Genomic DNA, 16,943 nt, shown 5'->3' with positions numbered 1-16,943 from the left:
CTGAGCTCTGCTGAGTCTTAATAATAATAATAATAATAATGGTAAATAATAATTTTATTATTTATAGCCCACCCATCTGGCTGGGTTTCCCCAGCCACTCTGGGTGGCTTCCAACACATAGGAAAAAATAATATTTATTTATTTATAAATATTATTTTAGAAAACCATAATATAATTTTTGGGTGGGGAAGTTTCTCAAGCAGAAAAGCTGAAAAGTCTTGGCCGTCCTCTGCAATTGCTTCATATGCATATTTGCAGAAAGAGGAGGGTGGTGGCTGGAGAAGTAACACCTCCTCACCTGGTTCACCTGCGGAACTCATCGCAACAAGAGCATCCTGTAGGGTCTTCCCCCCCCCCCATATGTGGTGGAAGTATATAAAAGCTAAAGGCTTTGGGGAAAAGATAGATAATGAGTTGAAGAAAATGTTCCAATTGTTCCCAAAAGTCCTGCAGCTTTTCTCCTAGGGGTAATAGGGAGGGAGTTCCCAAAAAAAGATGGTTAAACTAATTATGTCTGCAACAACAGCAGCCAGAATCCTGTACATTCAGAAATGGAAAGGAGGAGAGGTACCAACTTCAGAAGTTAGGTATAAGGTGGGAATGAAAATATCCTGGAATTAAGGGTGAGGAGTCAATTTTTTAAGGAAAAACATATGTTGAAATATAAGTAAACTGGCCAATCTGTGAAAATCAATTAAAAATATGTCTAATAATAATATTAATAAAAATGCTGTCCCCTCTCTTTCCCCCTAACTGTACCTTTCCCCGTTTATTTGTCTGCTTCGTAACACAAGGAAATATTTAATAACTAATTTTTAAAAAGAGGAAAGTTAGCCAGACTAACTTGTGTAGGCGTTCCATAAGGAGCGCTTAAGAGCAGCGGGGCGAGGAGAGAGTTGGCAATGCTGCCCTCATTGACCTCCCTTGACTCGGCTGGGCTAGGTGGCCAGGAGAATCGGAATGCGCTCTGGAACGATCTAGAGCCATCGGGGCTGTTCCGGAACGTTCCCTGGAAGCCAGAATGCCCCATTGTCTGATGCTCTGGAGATGCCAGGAATGGGAGGATGGGTTGGCGGACCCCATGGCTGGCCTTGGTGGCGGTTCTGGTCCTGGGGCCAGGCCCCTCCTGGCTGTGCCTGCAGTGCGACCCAAATTTTGCCCTCCGCTTCGCCTCCTACGCCCCCCACTTGAGCCGCAAGTCCTGGGGGCTGGGGGACGTCCCGGCTGCGGGGCGGAGGCTACGGGGCTGGGCCCAGGACACTCTGGAGGAACTGAACCTGGGTGTCCCGGCGGAGATCCGTGAGTCGCCTCGCAGGCCCTTCTCCTGCGCCTCCCCTGACTCCCAGGGTGCCGGATGTGGCCCTCCAAGTCTCCTGATGTGGCCCTCGGATCATAGCACCTCCTAAGCAATAACGCCACTTCTCTCCCCATGGACGGGCCCCATGTCAAAGATGGGGAAATTCAGGCTTGTGTGCCAATGTGGCCCTCTGGACCTCTCCACCTGGCCCCTGGAAATCTCTGCAGGCCACTCACCCTGGCCCCAGGCCACGCGCCCTCATTCACCCATCTGGGTCTGCAGCCTTCTTACATCCCTTGCACCCCCCACTGTTGCCCCTGGTCCAGCCCACCTCTGGGATGTGGCCCTGGGAAGGCCACCTCGAAGGAAACGTGGCCCTCAAGCTAAACAAATAGGTTTCCCCCCACCTCCCACTTAGACAAAGGAAGACAAGGCTTTCCTGCACCGAGTTAATCTGTGGAACTCCCTTCCACAATATGTGGCGGTGGTGACTAAAAACCAGGTTATTCTTTTTTTAAAAAATCAAAATGCCCCTTTGCCAAAACTCTTGACCAGTTAGGAGCGCAGCCTTGCATTTAAGGTCCACGTGGACTGCGGCTTCTTTGGGGGGCTTATATTTTTTTGTATGCTCTCTCTCCACATCCTGTCCTTTCCCCATCTCTCCCCATCATGCACAGCAATGGAGAAACTCCAGGCAATAGCTACAGTCGTTTATGGGAAACTGGACACCCTCTTCAAAGGCAACACTTACAAGCCAGGTAAATAGATATAAAGAAAGGGTCTGCCTGTATCGGTTTGCCTGGATGATGATGATGATGACCATTTATGGTAACTAGAATCGCCCGAGGCTGCGATTCCTCTGCAAAAGTCTGCAGATGTTCTAAATCACATAATTGTAGTGTCTAAAGGGACCCCGAGAGGCATCTAGTCCAGCCCTCTAAAATGCATGAATCTTTTGCCCAATGTGGGGCTTGAATTCATGACCCTGAGATTAAGATTCATGCTCTACCATTTTTTTTTAAAAAAAACACACATGCTGCCGGGTCTATCTCTCTCTCTCTCCTCCCCCAAAAGGTGTCCTTCCGGAAATCCTGCGTTCCATTTTCGAGGAACAAGTCAAATTGCTACGGAATGCCATCATCGAAAGTGAGTGTCCCACACGGACTTCCCTCCTTCCTTTGGAGTTTACATACCTGTGTTTCTGAGCAGGACTTAGTTAGAAAGAGGCATGCTAAGAAAGCAGGATGGCTCTTTAATGCAGAAGGCAGTGGGAAGCCCCTCTCACAGGCCAGCTTGCGGGAATACCTCTTTCAAGATGGTGGGCAACGGGAATGACTCATCTCTGGATAAAATGCTAAAACGTGTTGAGGCATGTAATATTGAGCAGCAAATAAGGCTGGGTGGGGAACCATCAAGGCCGTGGGAGTCAGCGTGTAAATTTGTATTAAATTAGAATCAATTTGATGTTTGTTAAAAATTTAACAAAAAGACCGATAGCAAGTGAATTGACAAAACAAAGAGGGATGCCGATGGAAGTGGCTGTTCTCCCATAATGGCTTGCGGGAATGTCTCATAAAAAAAGTTCAGCTTTTGGGAATCCCTCTTCTAATATGGCAGCCGGTGGGAAGAACCCTTCTAATTTGACAGCTTTCTTTTTTCTTTATGTATATTTGTTATTAATTTCCCAAATTTTAACAATTACTGTATATACATAGCAACCATTATATTATTTGCTCTGCAGAGCTTTCAACTTCCCTCCGTCCTTTTTTTTGTTTCCTTCTGTTACATTTTATTTTGCACATCTCCATCCTATATGTAACTTGTTGTTTAGTCATTTAGTCATGTCCAACTCTTTATGACCCCATGGACCAGAGCATGCCAGGCACTCCTGTCTTGCACTGCCTCCCGCAGTTTGGTCAAACTCATGTTCGTAGCTTCGAGAACACTGTCCAACCATCTCGTCCTCTGTCATCTCCTTCTCCTAATGCCCTCCATCTTTCCCAACATCAGGGTCTTTTCCAGGGAGTCTTCTCTTCTCATGATGTGGCCAAAGTATTGGAGCCTCAGCTTCACGACCTGTCCTTCCAGGGAGCACTCAGGGCTGATTTCCTTCAGAATGGATAGGTTTGATCTTCTTGCAGTCCATGGGACTCGCAAGAGTCTCCTCCAGCACCATAATTCAAAACCATCCATTCTTCGGCGATCGGCTCTCACTTCCATACATCCAGCTCTCACTTCCATACATCACTACTGGGAAAACCATAGCTTTAACTATCCGGACCTTTGTAGGCAAGGTGATGTCTCTGCTTTTTAAGATGCTGTCTAGGTTTGTCATTGCTTTTCTCCCAAGAAGCAGGCGTCTTTTAATTTCGTGACTGCTGTCACCATCTGCAGTGATCAAGGAGCCCAAGAAAGTAAAATCTCTCACTGCCTCCATTTCTTCCCCTTCTATTTGCCAGGAGATGACGGGACCAGTGGCCATGATCTTGGTTTTTTTGATGTTGAGCTTCAGACCACATTTTGCGCTCTCCTCTTTCACCCTCATTAAAATGTAACTCATCTTGCCTTAACATTCACTTTTGTCTTAAATAGAATGTTGATTCTTCTCACGAAGTGAGTCTTATCTCAGTCCCTTATCTCAACTAGTGTCTTTATATGTGTACAATGAGTTTCTAAGTATAGTATACTGGTAAATTTAGTCCATTCTTTCTGGAATGTTGGTCACCCTGGTTCCAGATATATCCGGTCAGCCTTGCCATTTCTGCATACTCCATTGCCTTCGTCTGCCATTCTTCTGTTGTTGGTAGCTTCTGCTGTTTCCATTTTTGGGCTAGTAAAATTCTTGCCTCCATTGTAGCATACATAAACAGTTTTTGATCTATTTTTGGTATTTCCAGTCCAATCATTCCTAATAGAAATGCTTCAGGTCTCTTTGGAAAGGTGTACCTGAACATTTTTTAAAATCTCGTTATATATATAGCATTCCAGAAAACTTTAACCTTGTCACAAGTCCGCTTGTGGGGATGGATTTCAGCATAGTTTCATAATAAGCCATTCCTCCTTCGTTGGTAACACTACTGCCCATCCATTCGTGCAAATAATTAAGAGGAATAAATTTGTGTCGGGGGGTGGGTGGGTTATTAGTGAATTTGCTTTTCAGCATTTTCCTTGTTTTTTTTTGGGGGGGGTCTTTTTTAGTAGTTTCTGCATTTCTGGTGTTTCCTTGGTTTGGGGTGGTTTGCTTGCTTTTCGAAATTATCAATGACCCAATATATATATATATATGACACAATACCATTAGAAGTGCAGAAATTGAGATCAACAGGGGATGCATAACTTCTGGGAACGGCTTGCAGGAAATGAATCATAGCATTGTAGAGTTGGAAAGGGACCCCACGGGTCATCTAGTCCAACCCCCTGCGAGGCAGGAATCTCAGCTCAAGCACTGTTAAGTTGGTTGAATGCAACTGGTTAATCAACTGCACGGCTGTGGCCCAAATGTGAATTACTCTTGAGAGGTGGCCAGAGAGCCACGGGGGAAGCATGCTGCCTAAAACCGACTCACTTTCTCTCTCTCAAACTCTGGGAGGAAGACCTTTCATTGCCTACAGACCCAATCTTAAACAACTCCTCACCCACAATAATACAACCACCAGACTTAACATGGACACTGGTACCAGAGCCTGCAATAAACCCAGATGCCAACTTTGCTGCCACATACACCCGGACAACATCATTACTGGCCCCAACAACATCCAACATACCATCTCAGGACTATTTAATTGCTCATCTTCTAACATTGTGTATGCCATCAAATGCCAACAGTGCCCTTCAGCTCTCTATATTGGACAAACAGGCCAAACCCTACGCCAAAGGATAAATGGACATAAATCTGACATCAGGAATCACAAGACAGAGAAACCAGTAGGAGAACACTTCAATCTCCCAGGACATTCTATACAAGATCTCAAAGTACTGTAGCTGTATTGTTACAAAAGAATTTCAGAAATAGACTGGAAAGAGAAGTTGCTGAACTGCAATTTATCACCAAACAACACGTAGAAACCTGGTCTGAATAAAGACATTGGATTCTTATCTCATTATACATGATAAAGCTATCTTTAGCCATCTCACCCTTCGCTTTTCCTGTGGGACAAATTGCAGCCGTAAATTGTTCCTGTAAGACCAAGTCTTCTGAGTGGTGCCCCCCCCACTATATGTGGGAATCTGGTGACTTCTGTTTCAGTGTATCTGAAGAAGTGTGCATGCACACGAAAGCTCATACCAATGACAAACTTAGTTGGTCTCCAAGGTGCAACTGGAAGGAATTTTTTATTCTGTTTCACTTTTTCCTCTCTCACCTTTCCTTAGGTAGAGTGAAGTGTGAACGCCATTGTGGTAAGTGGGGTTTGTGGGGAGGCACACAATGCCTTTGGTGTGCCTGAATGGAGAGAGAGGAGCGTGGGTCGAGACCCTCTGACTTTTGTGGGGCTGGGACGTGAGCCTGTGGGTTGGCCAACGTCCATGGCCCTGTCCACTTTTGCCTCTGGCTGGCCCCACCCACTGAAGGCCAATGGCCCCTGGGTGATGGCCTGCAAAGGGAGGCGGCCCCTCAGCTGGAAAAAAATTGCCCCACCCTTCAAAATGTGGGTTTGGACTTTGCATCACAAATGATGCTCTGATGCAGAGCAAACGGGTCTGTCAGTGGCCCTGGAGAATGCTTCTCCACCAGCCTCAGCCAGCCGGCCACCTGCCTGCCTCCCTCCAGTCCAGGGGTTGCCACTTGCCTGCCATCTTCTTCCTCCTCCTCCTCCTCCTCCTCCTCCTCCTCCTCCTCCTCCTCCTCCTCCTCCTCCTCCTCCTCCTCGTCTCAGTGTTGCCCTCGCAGAACAGCTGGGAGAGAGGTAGAGAGCAGGGACGAAACCCTCTCTGCTTGTCATTCCTCTGGCGCCACCTGCTGTCGAGCTCCTGTCCTGATCTACCTGCCCAAAGGAGTGGCCGGGCGCAGGGATACCAAAGGAGGATGACAAAGACACCCGCATGGCCGGTTCTGGTGCTTTATTACAACTGATCCAGAGTGCGGCTGCCAGACTGGTGACGGGGAGGGGCTGCTGGGACCATGCAACACCATCTTATTTTTACCCCGCCCATCGAGATGGGTTTCCCCAGCCACTCTGGGCAGCTTCCAACACGTATAAAAGCATAATAAAACGTCAAGCATTAAGAACTTCCCAATACAGGGCTGCCTTCAGATGTCCCCTAAAATGGTATAGTTACTTATCTCCTTGACATTTGATGGAAGGACATTCCACGGGGAGGGTGCCATCACCGAGAAGGCCCTCTGCCTGGTTCCCCGTAATCTCACTTCTCACAGTGAGGGAACCACCAGAAGGCGCTCGGAGATGGACCTCAGTGTCTGGGCTGAGTGATGGAGGTGGAGACGCTCCTTCAGGTCTACTGGGCCGAGGCCATTTAGGGCTTTAAAGGTCAGCACCAACACTGCGAATCGTGCCCAGAAACGCTCTGGGAGCCAGTGTAGGTCTTTCACAGGCATAGGCAAACTCGGCCCGCCAGATGTTTTGGGGCTACAACTCCCTTCATCCCTGACCACTGGTCCTGTTAGCTAGGGATGATGGGAGTTGTAGTCCCAAAACATCTGGAGGGCCGAGTTTGCCTATGCCTGGTCTTTCAGGACTGGTGTTATATGGTCCCAGCAGCTGCTCCCAGTCACCAATCTGGCTGCCATATTTGATGTCTTCAGTTTTTCTGTTTTTGTTTTACAGGAATAAAGCGATACGAAGCCGTTTCTTGCGTGACGTGCAACGTCACCAAGCCAGCTTGCTTTGGATATAATTGCGAGTAAGAATTCTCTCTCTTATTCCCACGTTAGAAAAAATACAATTACAAATGGCATTTGGGAGAGGCTGATTCCCATAGCAGAAACGCTTCCAGGCCCCTTCCTGCACTTATAGAATCATAGAGTTGGAAGAGACCACAAGGGCCATCCAGTCCAACCCCCTGCCTGGCAGGAAACACCATCAAAGCATTCCTGACAGATGGCTGTCAAGCCTCTGCTTAAAGACCTCCAAAGAAGGAGACTCCACCACACTCCTTGGCAGCAAGTTCCACTGTTGAACAGCTCTTACTGTCAGGAAGTTCTGGTTACAGGTAGGTAGCCGTGTTGGTCTGGATCGAAGTAAAATAAAAAAAATTCCTTCAGTAGCACCTTAAAGACCAACTAAGTTTTTATTTTGGTATGAGCTTTCGTGTGCATGCACACTTCTTCAGATAAGAAGAAGTATCTGAAGAAGTGTGCATGCACACGAAAGCTCATACCAAAATAAAAACTTAGTTGGTCTTTAAGGTGCTACTGAAGGAATTTTTTTTATTTGTCAGGAAGTTCTTCCTAATGTTTAGGTGGAATCTTCTTTCTTGGAGCTTGAATCCATTGCTCCGTGTCTGCTTCTCTGGAGCAGCAGAAAACAACCTTTCACCCTCTTCTATATGACATCCTTTTACAGTATATATTTCAACCCCTTAACCTTCCCTTCTCAAGGCTAAACATACCCAGCTCCCTAAGCCGTTCCTCATAAGGTATTGTTTTCAGACCTTTGACCATTTTGGTTGCCCTCCTCTGGACACGTTCCAGCTTGTCAATATCCTTCTGGAACTGTAGTGCCCAGAACTGGACACAGTATTCCAGGTGAGGTCTGACCAGAGCGGAATACAGTGGTACTATTACTTCCCTTGATCTAGATGCTATACTCCTATTGATGCAGCCCAGAATTGCATTGGCTTTTTTAGCTGCTGCATCACACTGTTGACTCATGTCAAGTTTGTGGTCTACCAAGACTCCTAGATCCTTTTCACATGTACTGCTCTCAAGCCAGGTGTCTCCCATCCTGTATTTGTGCATTTCACCTATTCTCCACTGTGTTAAATCTAAGTCAGTGATTCCCAAACTTTTTTTTTTGTGGTAGTGGGGGGGGGGGAGTACATCCCCTTGGTTCCACCAACTCATTCCCAGGGGGAGAAGCAGTATTCAGAATAGCAGTTGGCATGGAAGATAATAACACAATGAAACTCAAAGTCAGTAACAATTAAATTGCACATTTATTCAAAATCCAATTAGAACATTTTAGTTTGATTAATTCAACAAAACTGATTTCCTTATCCATTCTTCTTTGGCGGGAGATTCTTCCTTCCATTTTTGTGCATTAAGAAATCCTAGCTGCTGTCTTTACTTTTTTGAATCTTCTGTTCCTATAATCCCTAAGAGAAAAGTTTCACTTTTTTTTTTGTATAATCACTTTGAGCATCTTTTCTATCTCATCATATATCCTATCAGGGGCGAACGAAGGCATTATGACACCCGGGGGTGGCAAACTGCTATGCACGGTGCATGTGCGGTGTCGCTACGTACAGCGCATGCAGCCGCGAGCAGAGGATCCTGGCACCGGCGGCAAACCACTACCGTTATGTACAGCGCATGCGCAGCGTCACATGCATGCATGGCGTCGCACACATGCGTGGTACGTAGCGACACTGCACATGCGCCGTATGTGCCGGTTTGCCGGTGCCGGCGCCCCAGCGCCGTACGGACAGTGCTGGGATCCTCTGCTCACAGCTGCAGCCACGAACGGAGGTCCTCCTTCACAGCTGTAGCGGCGGAGGGATCCCACCGCCGTCCATATGGTGCTTGAGCGACGCTGCCGGCAAACTGCTATGTACAGCGCATGTGTGCAACACCGTGCATGCGTGTGACGCCGCGCATGCGCTGTACATAACGGTACAGTGGTGCCTCGCTAGACGAATTTAATTCATTCCACGGGTCTTTTCTTATAATGAAAAATTCGTCTAGCAAATCCCATAGGAATGCATTTAATTTTTTTAAATTTTTTTTTGCCCATAGGAATGCATTAATTGAATTTCAATGCATTCCTATGGGAAACCGCGATTCGCTAGACGAATTTTTCATAAAACGAATTCGTCTAGCAAGGCAACCTCTGCTCAAAAAATCCTTTCGTTAAGCGGAAATTTCGTTAAGCAGGGCATTCGTTAAGCGAGGCACCACTGTAGTGGTTTGCCGCCGGTGCTAGGATCCTCTGCTCGCGGCTGCAGCTGCGAAGGGCAGATCATTCACATGCAGCGGTGCAATATGGCACCTGGGTCACACTGTCTCCCCCTGTTGTGACGCCACTGTATCCTATCCCAAAACACCCTCGGCTTTCTTACAAGTCTAGCACCTACATATGAGGGGGAAAGCTCCATTTGCTTGTTTACATTTCCAGCAGTTCATAGAATCATAGAATCGTAGAGTTGGAAGAGACCACAAGAGCTATCCAGTCCAACCCCCTGCCAAGCAGGAAACACCATCAAAGCATTCCTGACAGGTGGCTGTCTGCTTAAAGACCTCCAAAGAAGGAGACTCCACCACACTCCTTGGCAGCAAATTCCACTGCCGAACAGCTCTTACTGTCAGTTATTAGGAACCTTGTTACACATTTTGTGGGGATGGAATAGGTAAGGCTCTTCAAATTCCCTCCACAACCTTGGCCAGCTGCATCTCTGCATGCTGGATGTCCCAGGCCTTATCTTCCATTAAAAACGGCGAAAAAGACAATGAATTGAAAGTGGAGACGATGGGCGTACCTTCCCCTGTTTATCTGTTTGTTTCATAACACAAAACAAAACAATTTAATATAAATTACAGTGGTACCTCTACTTACGAATTTAATACGTTCCGAACGCACATTTGTAAGTCGAAAAAATTTGTAAGTCGAATCCCATAGGAATGCATTGGGAGAAAAAAAATTGTAAGTAGAAGCAACCCTATCTAAAAATTCGTAAGTAGAAAAAATCCTATCTAAACTGCATCCAAGATGGCGGACGGAGCTGCATTCGTAAGTAGCAACATTCGTAAGTAGAGTTACCACTGTAGTAACCATATATGGGACGCAGGTGGCGCTGTGGGTTAAACCACAGAGCCTAGGGCTTGCCGATCAGAAGGTCGGCGGTTCAAATCCCCGCGACGGAGTGAGCTCCCGTTGCTCGGTCCCAGCTCACTGCCAACCTAGCAGTTCGAAAGCACGTCAAAGTGCAAGTAGATAAATAGGTACCGCTCTGTTTCGGTGTTCTATTGCGCCAGAAACGGCTTTGTCATGCTGGACACATGACCCGGAAAAACTGTCTGTGGACAAACGCCGGCTCCCTTGGCCTGTAAAGCGAGGTGAGCGCCGCAACCCCCGAGTCGTCCGCGACTGGACTTAACGGTCAGGGTTCCTTTACCTTTACCTTTTAAAATAATCATATAAAAAAAAACAGGAGAGACTGGTTCATTAGGGCAAGTGGCTTCAGTCTGGCCCTGACACCCAGGAAGTCTCTCCAGCCACAGCCACACATTCTGACCCTGAGTTTCTGTCCCGTCCCCAACCCCAGGTCCTCTGAAGACTGGGAAGACGCTTTGAAGGGCCTCTACGAGTACATGTGAGTTCTCCAGGGGCTGTACCGGGTTAGCTGTGGTGGGTAGGCAAGAAAGGAAAGCTGCGGTCCCTGGGGAAGTTTCTAGTCCCTGTGTTTCTGGAGACAGAGTGAACGAAGTGAGACGGGGAGGGGGGACCACCTGGGGCCCTCCCCATGTTGTTGGACTCATCCCTGACCAATGGGAATTGGAGTCTGCAACATCGGGTGGGTCACAGGTTTGCTGTGGTCTAAGAAGATGCATTCTCTACTACTGCATGCAAGCGATGGAAGAATGCTTCTGTTCAGGACAGGGGCTTCCTCCTGGGAATGGGGAATGCCCCTCTTGCAGCGGGGCGGGGGGGATTTGCATCCCTCCACAGACCATTGTCGGAAGGCCTCTATTTGCAAGATGCATTCCCTCCTGAGAAGGGAGAATGCCCCTTGGAAGATATCTTCATGCTTGCTGGGAATGCAAAATTGTATATATATTTTGGACCGGGCTCCTCTTCGGTTTTCTCTCCGAAATTATTAAACAACCTCTCTTGCCAAGCCCAGCCTTAGCCCTGCTTTCACAAAACCCAGATTCCGACCCGACCACCCAGCATAAAGATTTAATTCTTTTTCTATGGGTAGCACAGCTAGTGATAGCACATCCCTGGAAATCCCAGGTGTTGCCACTTCTTGAGATGTGGTTCATTAATATTCGGGATATTGGTAGTTCGGAACGACTAACTGGGCTTGGAAGAGTTGCAAGTGGGGCTATAAAGGAAAATAAAACCTGGTCTCCCTATTCATGTGTAGGGGGGGGGGGGAGAAAATAAAGCTCTCCCACCAGCCTCACAAACCTGTCTGCGGAGAACCTGCCAATGTTTTAAGACAGGGGCCAGCAAACTTTTTCAGCAGAGGGCCGGTCCACTGTCCCTCAGACCTTGTGGGGGGGCCGAACTATATTTTGGGGAAAAAATGAATGAATTCCTATGCCCCACAAATAACCCAGAGATGCATTTTAAATAAAAGGACACATTCTACTCATGTAAAAACACCAGGCAGGCACCACAAATAACCCAGAGATGTATTTTAAATAAAAGGACACATTCTACTAATGTAAAAACATGCTGATTCCCGGACCGTCCGCGGGCCAAATTTAGAAGGCGATTGGGCCACATCCGGTCCCTGGGCCTTAGTTTGGGGATCCTGTTTTAAGACCATGTAAAATGACATTTGCCTGCCACCTGCTTCATAGAATACAGGCAGGCGGTTGGAAAACTTTGTAATGTCTCAGGTTTTAATCAAGACATTGTGGCTGGGTTTTTTTGAATCGCTTTGGAACTGCTATTGTTATTACTCTGTGCTGCAGTCTCTGCTGCATTTTAAATAATAATAAAAAAATTAAGAACAGGGGTCCCCAGACTTACCGTGCGGCGGGCCGGTGCCCGCCGTGCTGACCGTGCGGCGGGCCGGAGGGCAGGGGAGTGCGCGCGCAGCGGGCCGGAGGGCGGGGGAGTGCGCGCCCGTGCGCATGCGCACACGGGCGGGAAAAAAATCACCGAAAATCGCTTGTGCGCATGCGTATGGGCCTCCCCTGACCCGGAAGTGCACCAGAAATGACCTCTTCCGGGTCGGGAGAGGCCCATACGCATGCGCACAAAGGATTTACGGCGATTTTTTGCCGATTTATTAGATCGTCGCTGCGCCGCGCGCCGTGAGAGCGGGCGGCGGCAGCGGGCGGCGGGGGTTGTCGCGGGCCGGATTGGAAGGCCGATTGGGCCGCATCCAGCCCGGGGGCCGTAGTTTGGGGACCCCTGATTAAGAAGGAAAGAAAGGCGAATGCCTCTTCTTAGATCAAGGATCAGTGGCACCCACCTCGGCCCTTCAGATGTTCACCTCGCAGAGGTCAACAATGCCACGTTCACACACAGGCGACAAGCCCCAGGCTGTTTGGGGGAAGCAGAACACAGCAGTCCTGTCCCTCTTTAGAAAGAACTGGCTGGTCTGGGCTCTACAGGATTCCCATTAGGTGGTGGCACCAAGACTTTGGAACTCACTGCCTCTTGATATCAGGCAGGAACTTCCACGGTACCCTTTGTGGTGCCTGCTTAAAACATATTTGTTTAGGGAAGACTATCCCAACACGATTATTTATTTATTTATTTATTTATTTATTTATTTTTAATATTATCCCACCCATCTGGCTGGGTTGCCCCATAAACATTGATGTGTTTTGATCTCCATTTAGTCCTGTTGCTCATTTTAATTACCTTTCAAATGCTTTTAGCGGTTTTTAAAACTTTCTACCAGTAAAATTTAATGTTTCTTGCACACCACTTAAGAGGTTTTTGTTACAACCCAGCGATATAAGAATTTGGTTGAAGAAATATGGAGAAATAAAGAAGCCAGTTATATGCTCTGTTTTTTCCTCCTCTTCTCTCTCTCTCTCTCTCTCACACACAGATACAGTTTGACAACGTAAGTTAAGGCGTTTTCACGTGTGTTTTGGAGCAGAGTTTTCCACAGTGATGAAAATTTGAGTGCGGGAAAAGATTTTGCCCCCTTCTGCAAGGCCCCCTTGGCTGCGCCCAGTGCGACACCCTTGCGAGGAAGGCAGTAGCAGGAGTCCCCCAGACGGACAGCGGAAGGGCAGCAATTTTCCAAAATGACCAGCTGGGGGCTCTGGGTTGGCCCCAAGGTGGAAAAAAGCAAACAACACACCACTCTTTTCCAGTTGCCAAAAGTGAAACTGAGCAGCTGAAGGGAGACCCACCCACCCTGAGGTGTAAGAAGAGCTGTGATAGCTCAGTGGGCAGATGATGAGACTCTTAATCTCAGGGTTGTGGATTCAAGTCCCACCCTGGGCAGAAGATTCCTGTATCACAGGGTTGGACTAGATGACCCACATTGGTGTGTGTGTGTGTGTGTGTGTGTGTGTGTGTGTGTGTGTGTGTGTGTGTGTATGCAGAATAGGACGTGTGTGTGTGTGTGCGTGCGCGCGTTAAGATCCTCAGAAATGATTTTGCGAGGAACTCTCTTTTTTACTTAAGATTTTTAAATTAACTGTTCATAACTTTAACCAATTAATTTCAATTTTCAAATTTGTTATACATTTCTCTTTTGATTTGATTTTCCACCTTTTCTTCCATGCTGTTTTTCATACCAATTCCTTTCACAAATATAGTATTACGCATTTCATCTAAGACAGATTCCTCCATTTCATCTATTATCGTTTTCTTCCCGTCGCTCAAATTTCAAATCCTGCTTGCAATTTCATTTGGCTACGATATTTCCCCCCCTTCAAATAATCCAAAATTTCATAGTTCAGATTATTATTTTTTTATTAGCTGGGAACTTTTTTCTGGGTGATTTTTTTAACACTTGGCCGCTGTCTTCACAGGAACCCAGGCGAGTGGTCGATGGCACTGAAGCAACTCCCGGGATTTAGGTAGGCGCCCATTTCCTTGAAAGCCACAGGAAAAACTGAGGTACTTCCCCACAAAATGTAGGGTAGCAGTTGCAGGTGGGGAAACAGCAGCCAGGAGAATGAGTTTGTGGGGGGGGCGCGCGTATAGATTAAATTAACGAATAGCTGCAGAGAGGATATAGCAGGGACTCAGTCCTAGAAAGGAGTGGCACCTTTCTGGGATAATTGTTCCAACCCAGGAAGCGGTGCCAGAGCTGAAGTGAAGACAGGACGGCCATCCTGTCAGGGATGTTGTACTTTACAGGAACTGCCTTGAGGAGTGGGTTAGACTAGGCGACCATTAGTCTCACCCAACTCTGGGATTTTATGTTGCATCCTGCATTCAGCAGGGGGGGGGGCTAGGTGACCCCTTGAGGTGCCTTTCAATGCCTACAGATTCCTGATGATGCAGGATTGCAGCAGCTAAGCAGGTGTAAACTAAACCTGGAATAATAATAATTTTATTATTTATGCCCCACCTATCTGGCTGGGTTTCCCTAGCCAGTCTGGGCGGCTTACAGCACATACAAGGTCCACAAGGAAAGAGGGAGGCAGATACAGGGGAAAGGAAAGGAATTGGGACCTAGAGCATCAATGTGTTTTAAGGAACCACAAAGAACATTTTTAGAGCATTGCAGTGGGTGGGGCTGCATGACCCTAGGGGGTCCCTTCCAACTGTACAATTCTGTCTTTCTCTCTCCCCCCCCCCAATATCTTTCAGCCACTGCACATCTACAAGGTAAACAAGCGGCCTCAAGGAAAGATGGACGGGAGATGCTGAGCCGAACATTGTTGTTGTGTTTGTGGCTGCACACGCACGCGAGATTCTAAAAGCCCACGGCTTCCCCCAAAGAGAGCTGTAGTTTGCCCCTTGCAAAGCGACAGTTCCCAGCGCCCTTATCCTAATGGCATAATGTTGCAAGTCTATGGTGTGGCCACGTTTTGAATGCCCTGTTCCATTCTGGTCACCTCTCCTTGATAATAATAATAATAATAATAGTAATAATAATAATAATTATTATTTTCATTTATACCCCGCCCATCTGGCTGTGCTTCCCCTGCCACTCTGGGCAGCCATTGGCAAACATTAAAATACATCAAATAAATAAAAAGGAGATTGTAGAGCAGGGGGAAGTTCAGAACAAGGGCAACCCAAATGATCGAGGGGATGGAGAAAGGTTGCAGTATTTGGGGCTTTTTAGTGCAGAAAGGGGTGAGAAGTTCACGCACAGTTTGGAGAAAGCAAACAGAGGGAAGTTTTTCTCTGTCTCTCATAACACTTGAACTTTTGGATATCTGACAAAGGTTGGAGGATTCAGGACTGATGAAAGGAAGTCTTTTGTCTCATGGCAGTGTTAAAACTGTGGAACTTGCTGCCACTGGAGGCAGAGATGGCCACCGACATGGATGGCTTTAAAAGGATTAGACAAATTCATGGCCATCAATGGCTACTAGCCAAGGCGGCTATGCTCTGCCCGCCACGACTGGAAGCAGTAAGGCTTCGAATAACAACGGCTAAGAGAGGGGAGGGCTCTTGTGTTCGAATCACACCTTTGGGTTTCCCAGAGGCATTTGGTTGGCCACTGCAAGAGGGTGCTGAACTAGATAGGCCATCTTACGTTCTTGCTCCCAGCACACTCTGGCAGAAAATCGTGCTCTTCCTTATTCAGTTCACTAATGAATTGCTTCCCACGAGGCATCTGGAAGTGATTCGCAATGCAATGGTATATAAAAACAGCTTAAAACAGCCACACTTTAAAACTGTGATAAATATTGTTACACGCCACTCCAATCTCTTGAGGGTGAGAGACTCCAGGGGTTTCTGCATCTACCCAGGGCTGAGTTTCCCTGGAAAGGAGGTCATTAGAAAGAATCCCACTTCTGACACCAGTGTTGCGCACACCCAAATCTCCAAGTGGCAAAAGACTCCAGGAGTTCTGGGCACTAACTCAGGGGTGTCTTTAGTAGTTTTGTTTTTTATCGACACATGTATACAACCGGCACATGGCATTGAACTTAACTCCGTGTCTTCCTCTGTTTCCACAGACCAGAGAACCTGAACTTTACGAGTAAGTTTCCAAAACTTCGACTTGGGTGCTGCAGGGGGCATGGCTTCATGACTTATGGGCTGATGTGAAATAGAGGCATTCTCTTCCATTAGCAAGGAAGACCTCTTCTTAGATCAAGAAGGGAGAAACATCTCTGGCCCATCCAAAGTTCCTGGACTCTAACCTCCTGTCCTCCCAGACCACGTGTGAGATGGGAGTAAATGGTTCCATCTTAAAGAGGCATTCTCTTTCGAGGGACTGCCCCTCTTCTTCAAGAAGGGACATAGGAACCTCTGTCTGTCGTCACCTGGCAGCCGCCCACCAAGCCCAAAAATCAGGAATTGAGTTGTCCTCCAACATCTGGGGAGGCCACAGGTGTCCCAATCTGTTAAGCCACCATGTTACAGAGATGGAAAGGTGGAGTCAGAAGGGCACTGCGTGCCGTTTTTAGGGACAGCAGCTACGGGGGGGTCTCTAATGCCCGCTTTGTGTCCCCTAGGTATAGAGAGCACCCTCTCGAAAAACTGGCTCAACTTGATGGCGTTGAAGGAGCTCGAGGGAGAGACCCCTGTTCTCCAGCTCCTCGCCCCGATCTGCTGAATTCTTTTCCTTTCCGCAATGTTTTACGGAGAGCCCACTTTGATGTACGGTAATAAAATTATGGATAGAGAGACTCCTGCAA

The 16,943-nt window shown here is 47.3% G+C and overlaps 1 protein-coding gene across 1 annotated transcript in view; it reads left to right on the top strand.

Moving 5' to 3' along the window:
* IZUMO4 (IZUMO family member 4) overlaps positions 1–16,943 on the top strand; it is a 20,478-nt gene extending 3,535 nt beyond the window's left edge. Inside the window, exons 2-11 of the mRNA XM_088672937.1 lie at positions 1,975–2,055; positions 2,372–2,443; positions 5,669–5,695; positions 7,081–7,156; positions 10,736–10,783; positions 13,211–13,225; positions 14,148–14,195; positions 14,935–14,952; positions 16,260–16,282; positions 16,761–16,943. Of these exons, the coding sequence (XP_088529063.1) occupies positions 1,975–2,055; positions 2,372–2,443; positions 5,669–5,695; positions 7,081–7,156; positions 10,736–10,783; positions 13,211–13,225; positions 14,148–14,195; positions 14,935–14,952; positions 16,260–16,282; positions 16,761–16,861 (509 nt within the window). The 3' untranslated portion in view covers positions 16,862–16,943. The remainder of the gene's footprint in view (positions 1–1,974; positions 2,056–2,371; positions 2,444–5,668; positions 5,696–7,080; positions 7,157–10,735; positions 10,784–13,210; positions 13,226–14,147; positions 14,196–14,934; positions 14,953–16,259; positions 16,283–16,760) is intronic.

Source organism: Zootoca vivipara, chromosome 6 (assembly GCF_965207765.1).
Source record: "Zootoca vivipara chromosome 6, rZooViv2.hap1.1, whole genome shotgun sequence".
NCBI lineage: Eukaryota > Metazoa > Chordata > Lepidosauria > Squamata > Lacertidae > Zootoca > Zootoca vivipara.
Note: the sequence above shows the minus strand (reverse complement) of the source record. Positions and strands in the feature narration are given on the sequence as shown.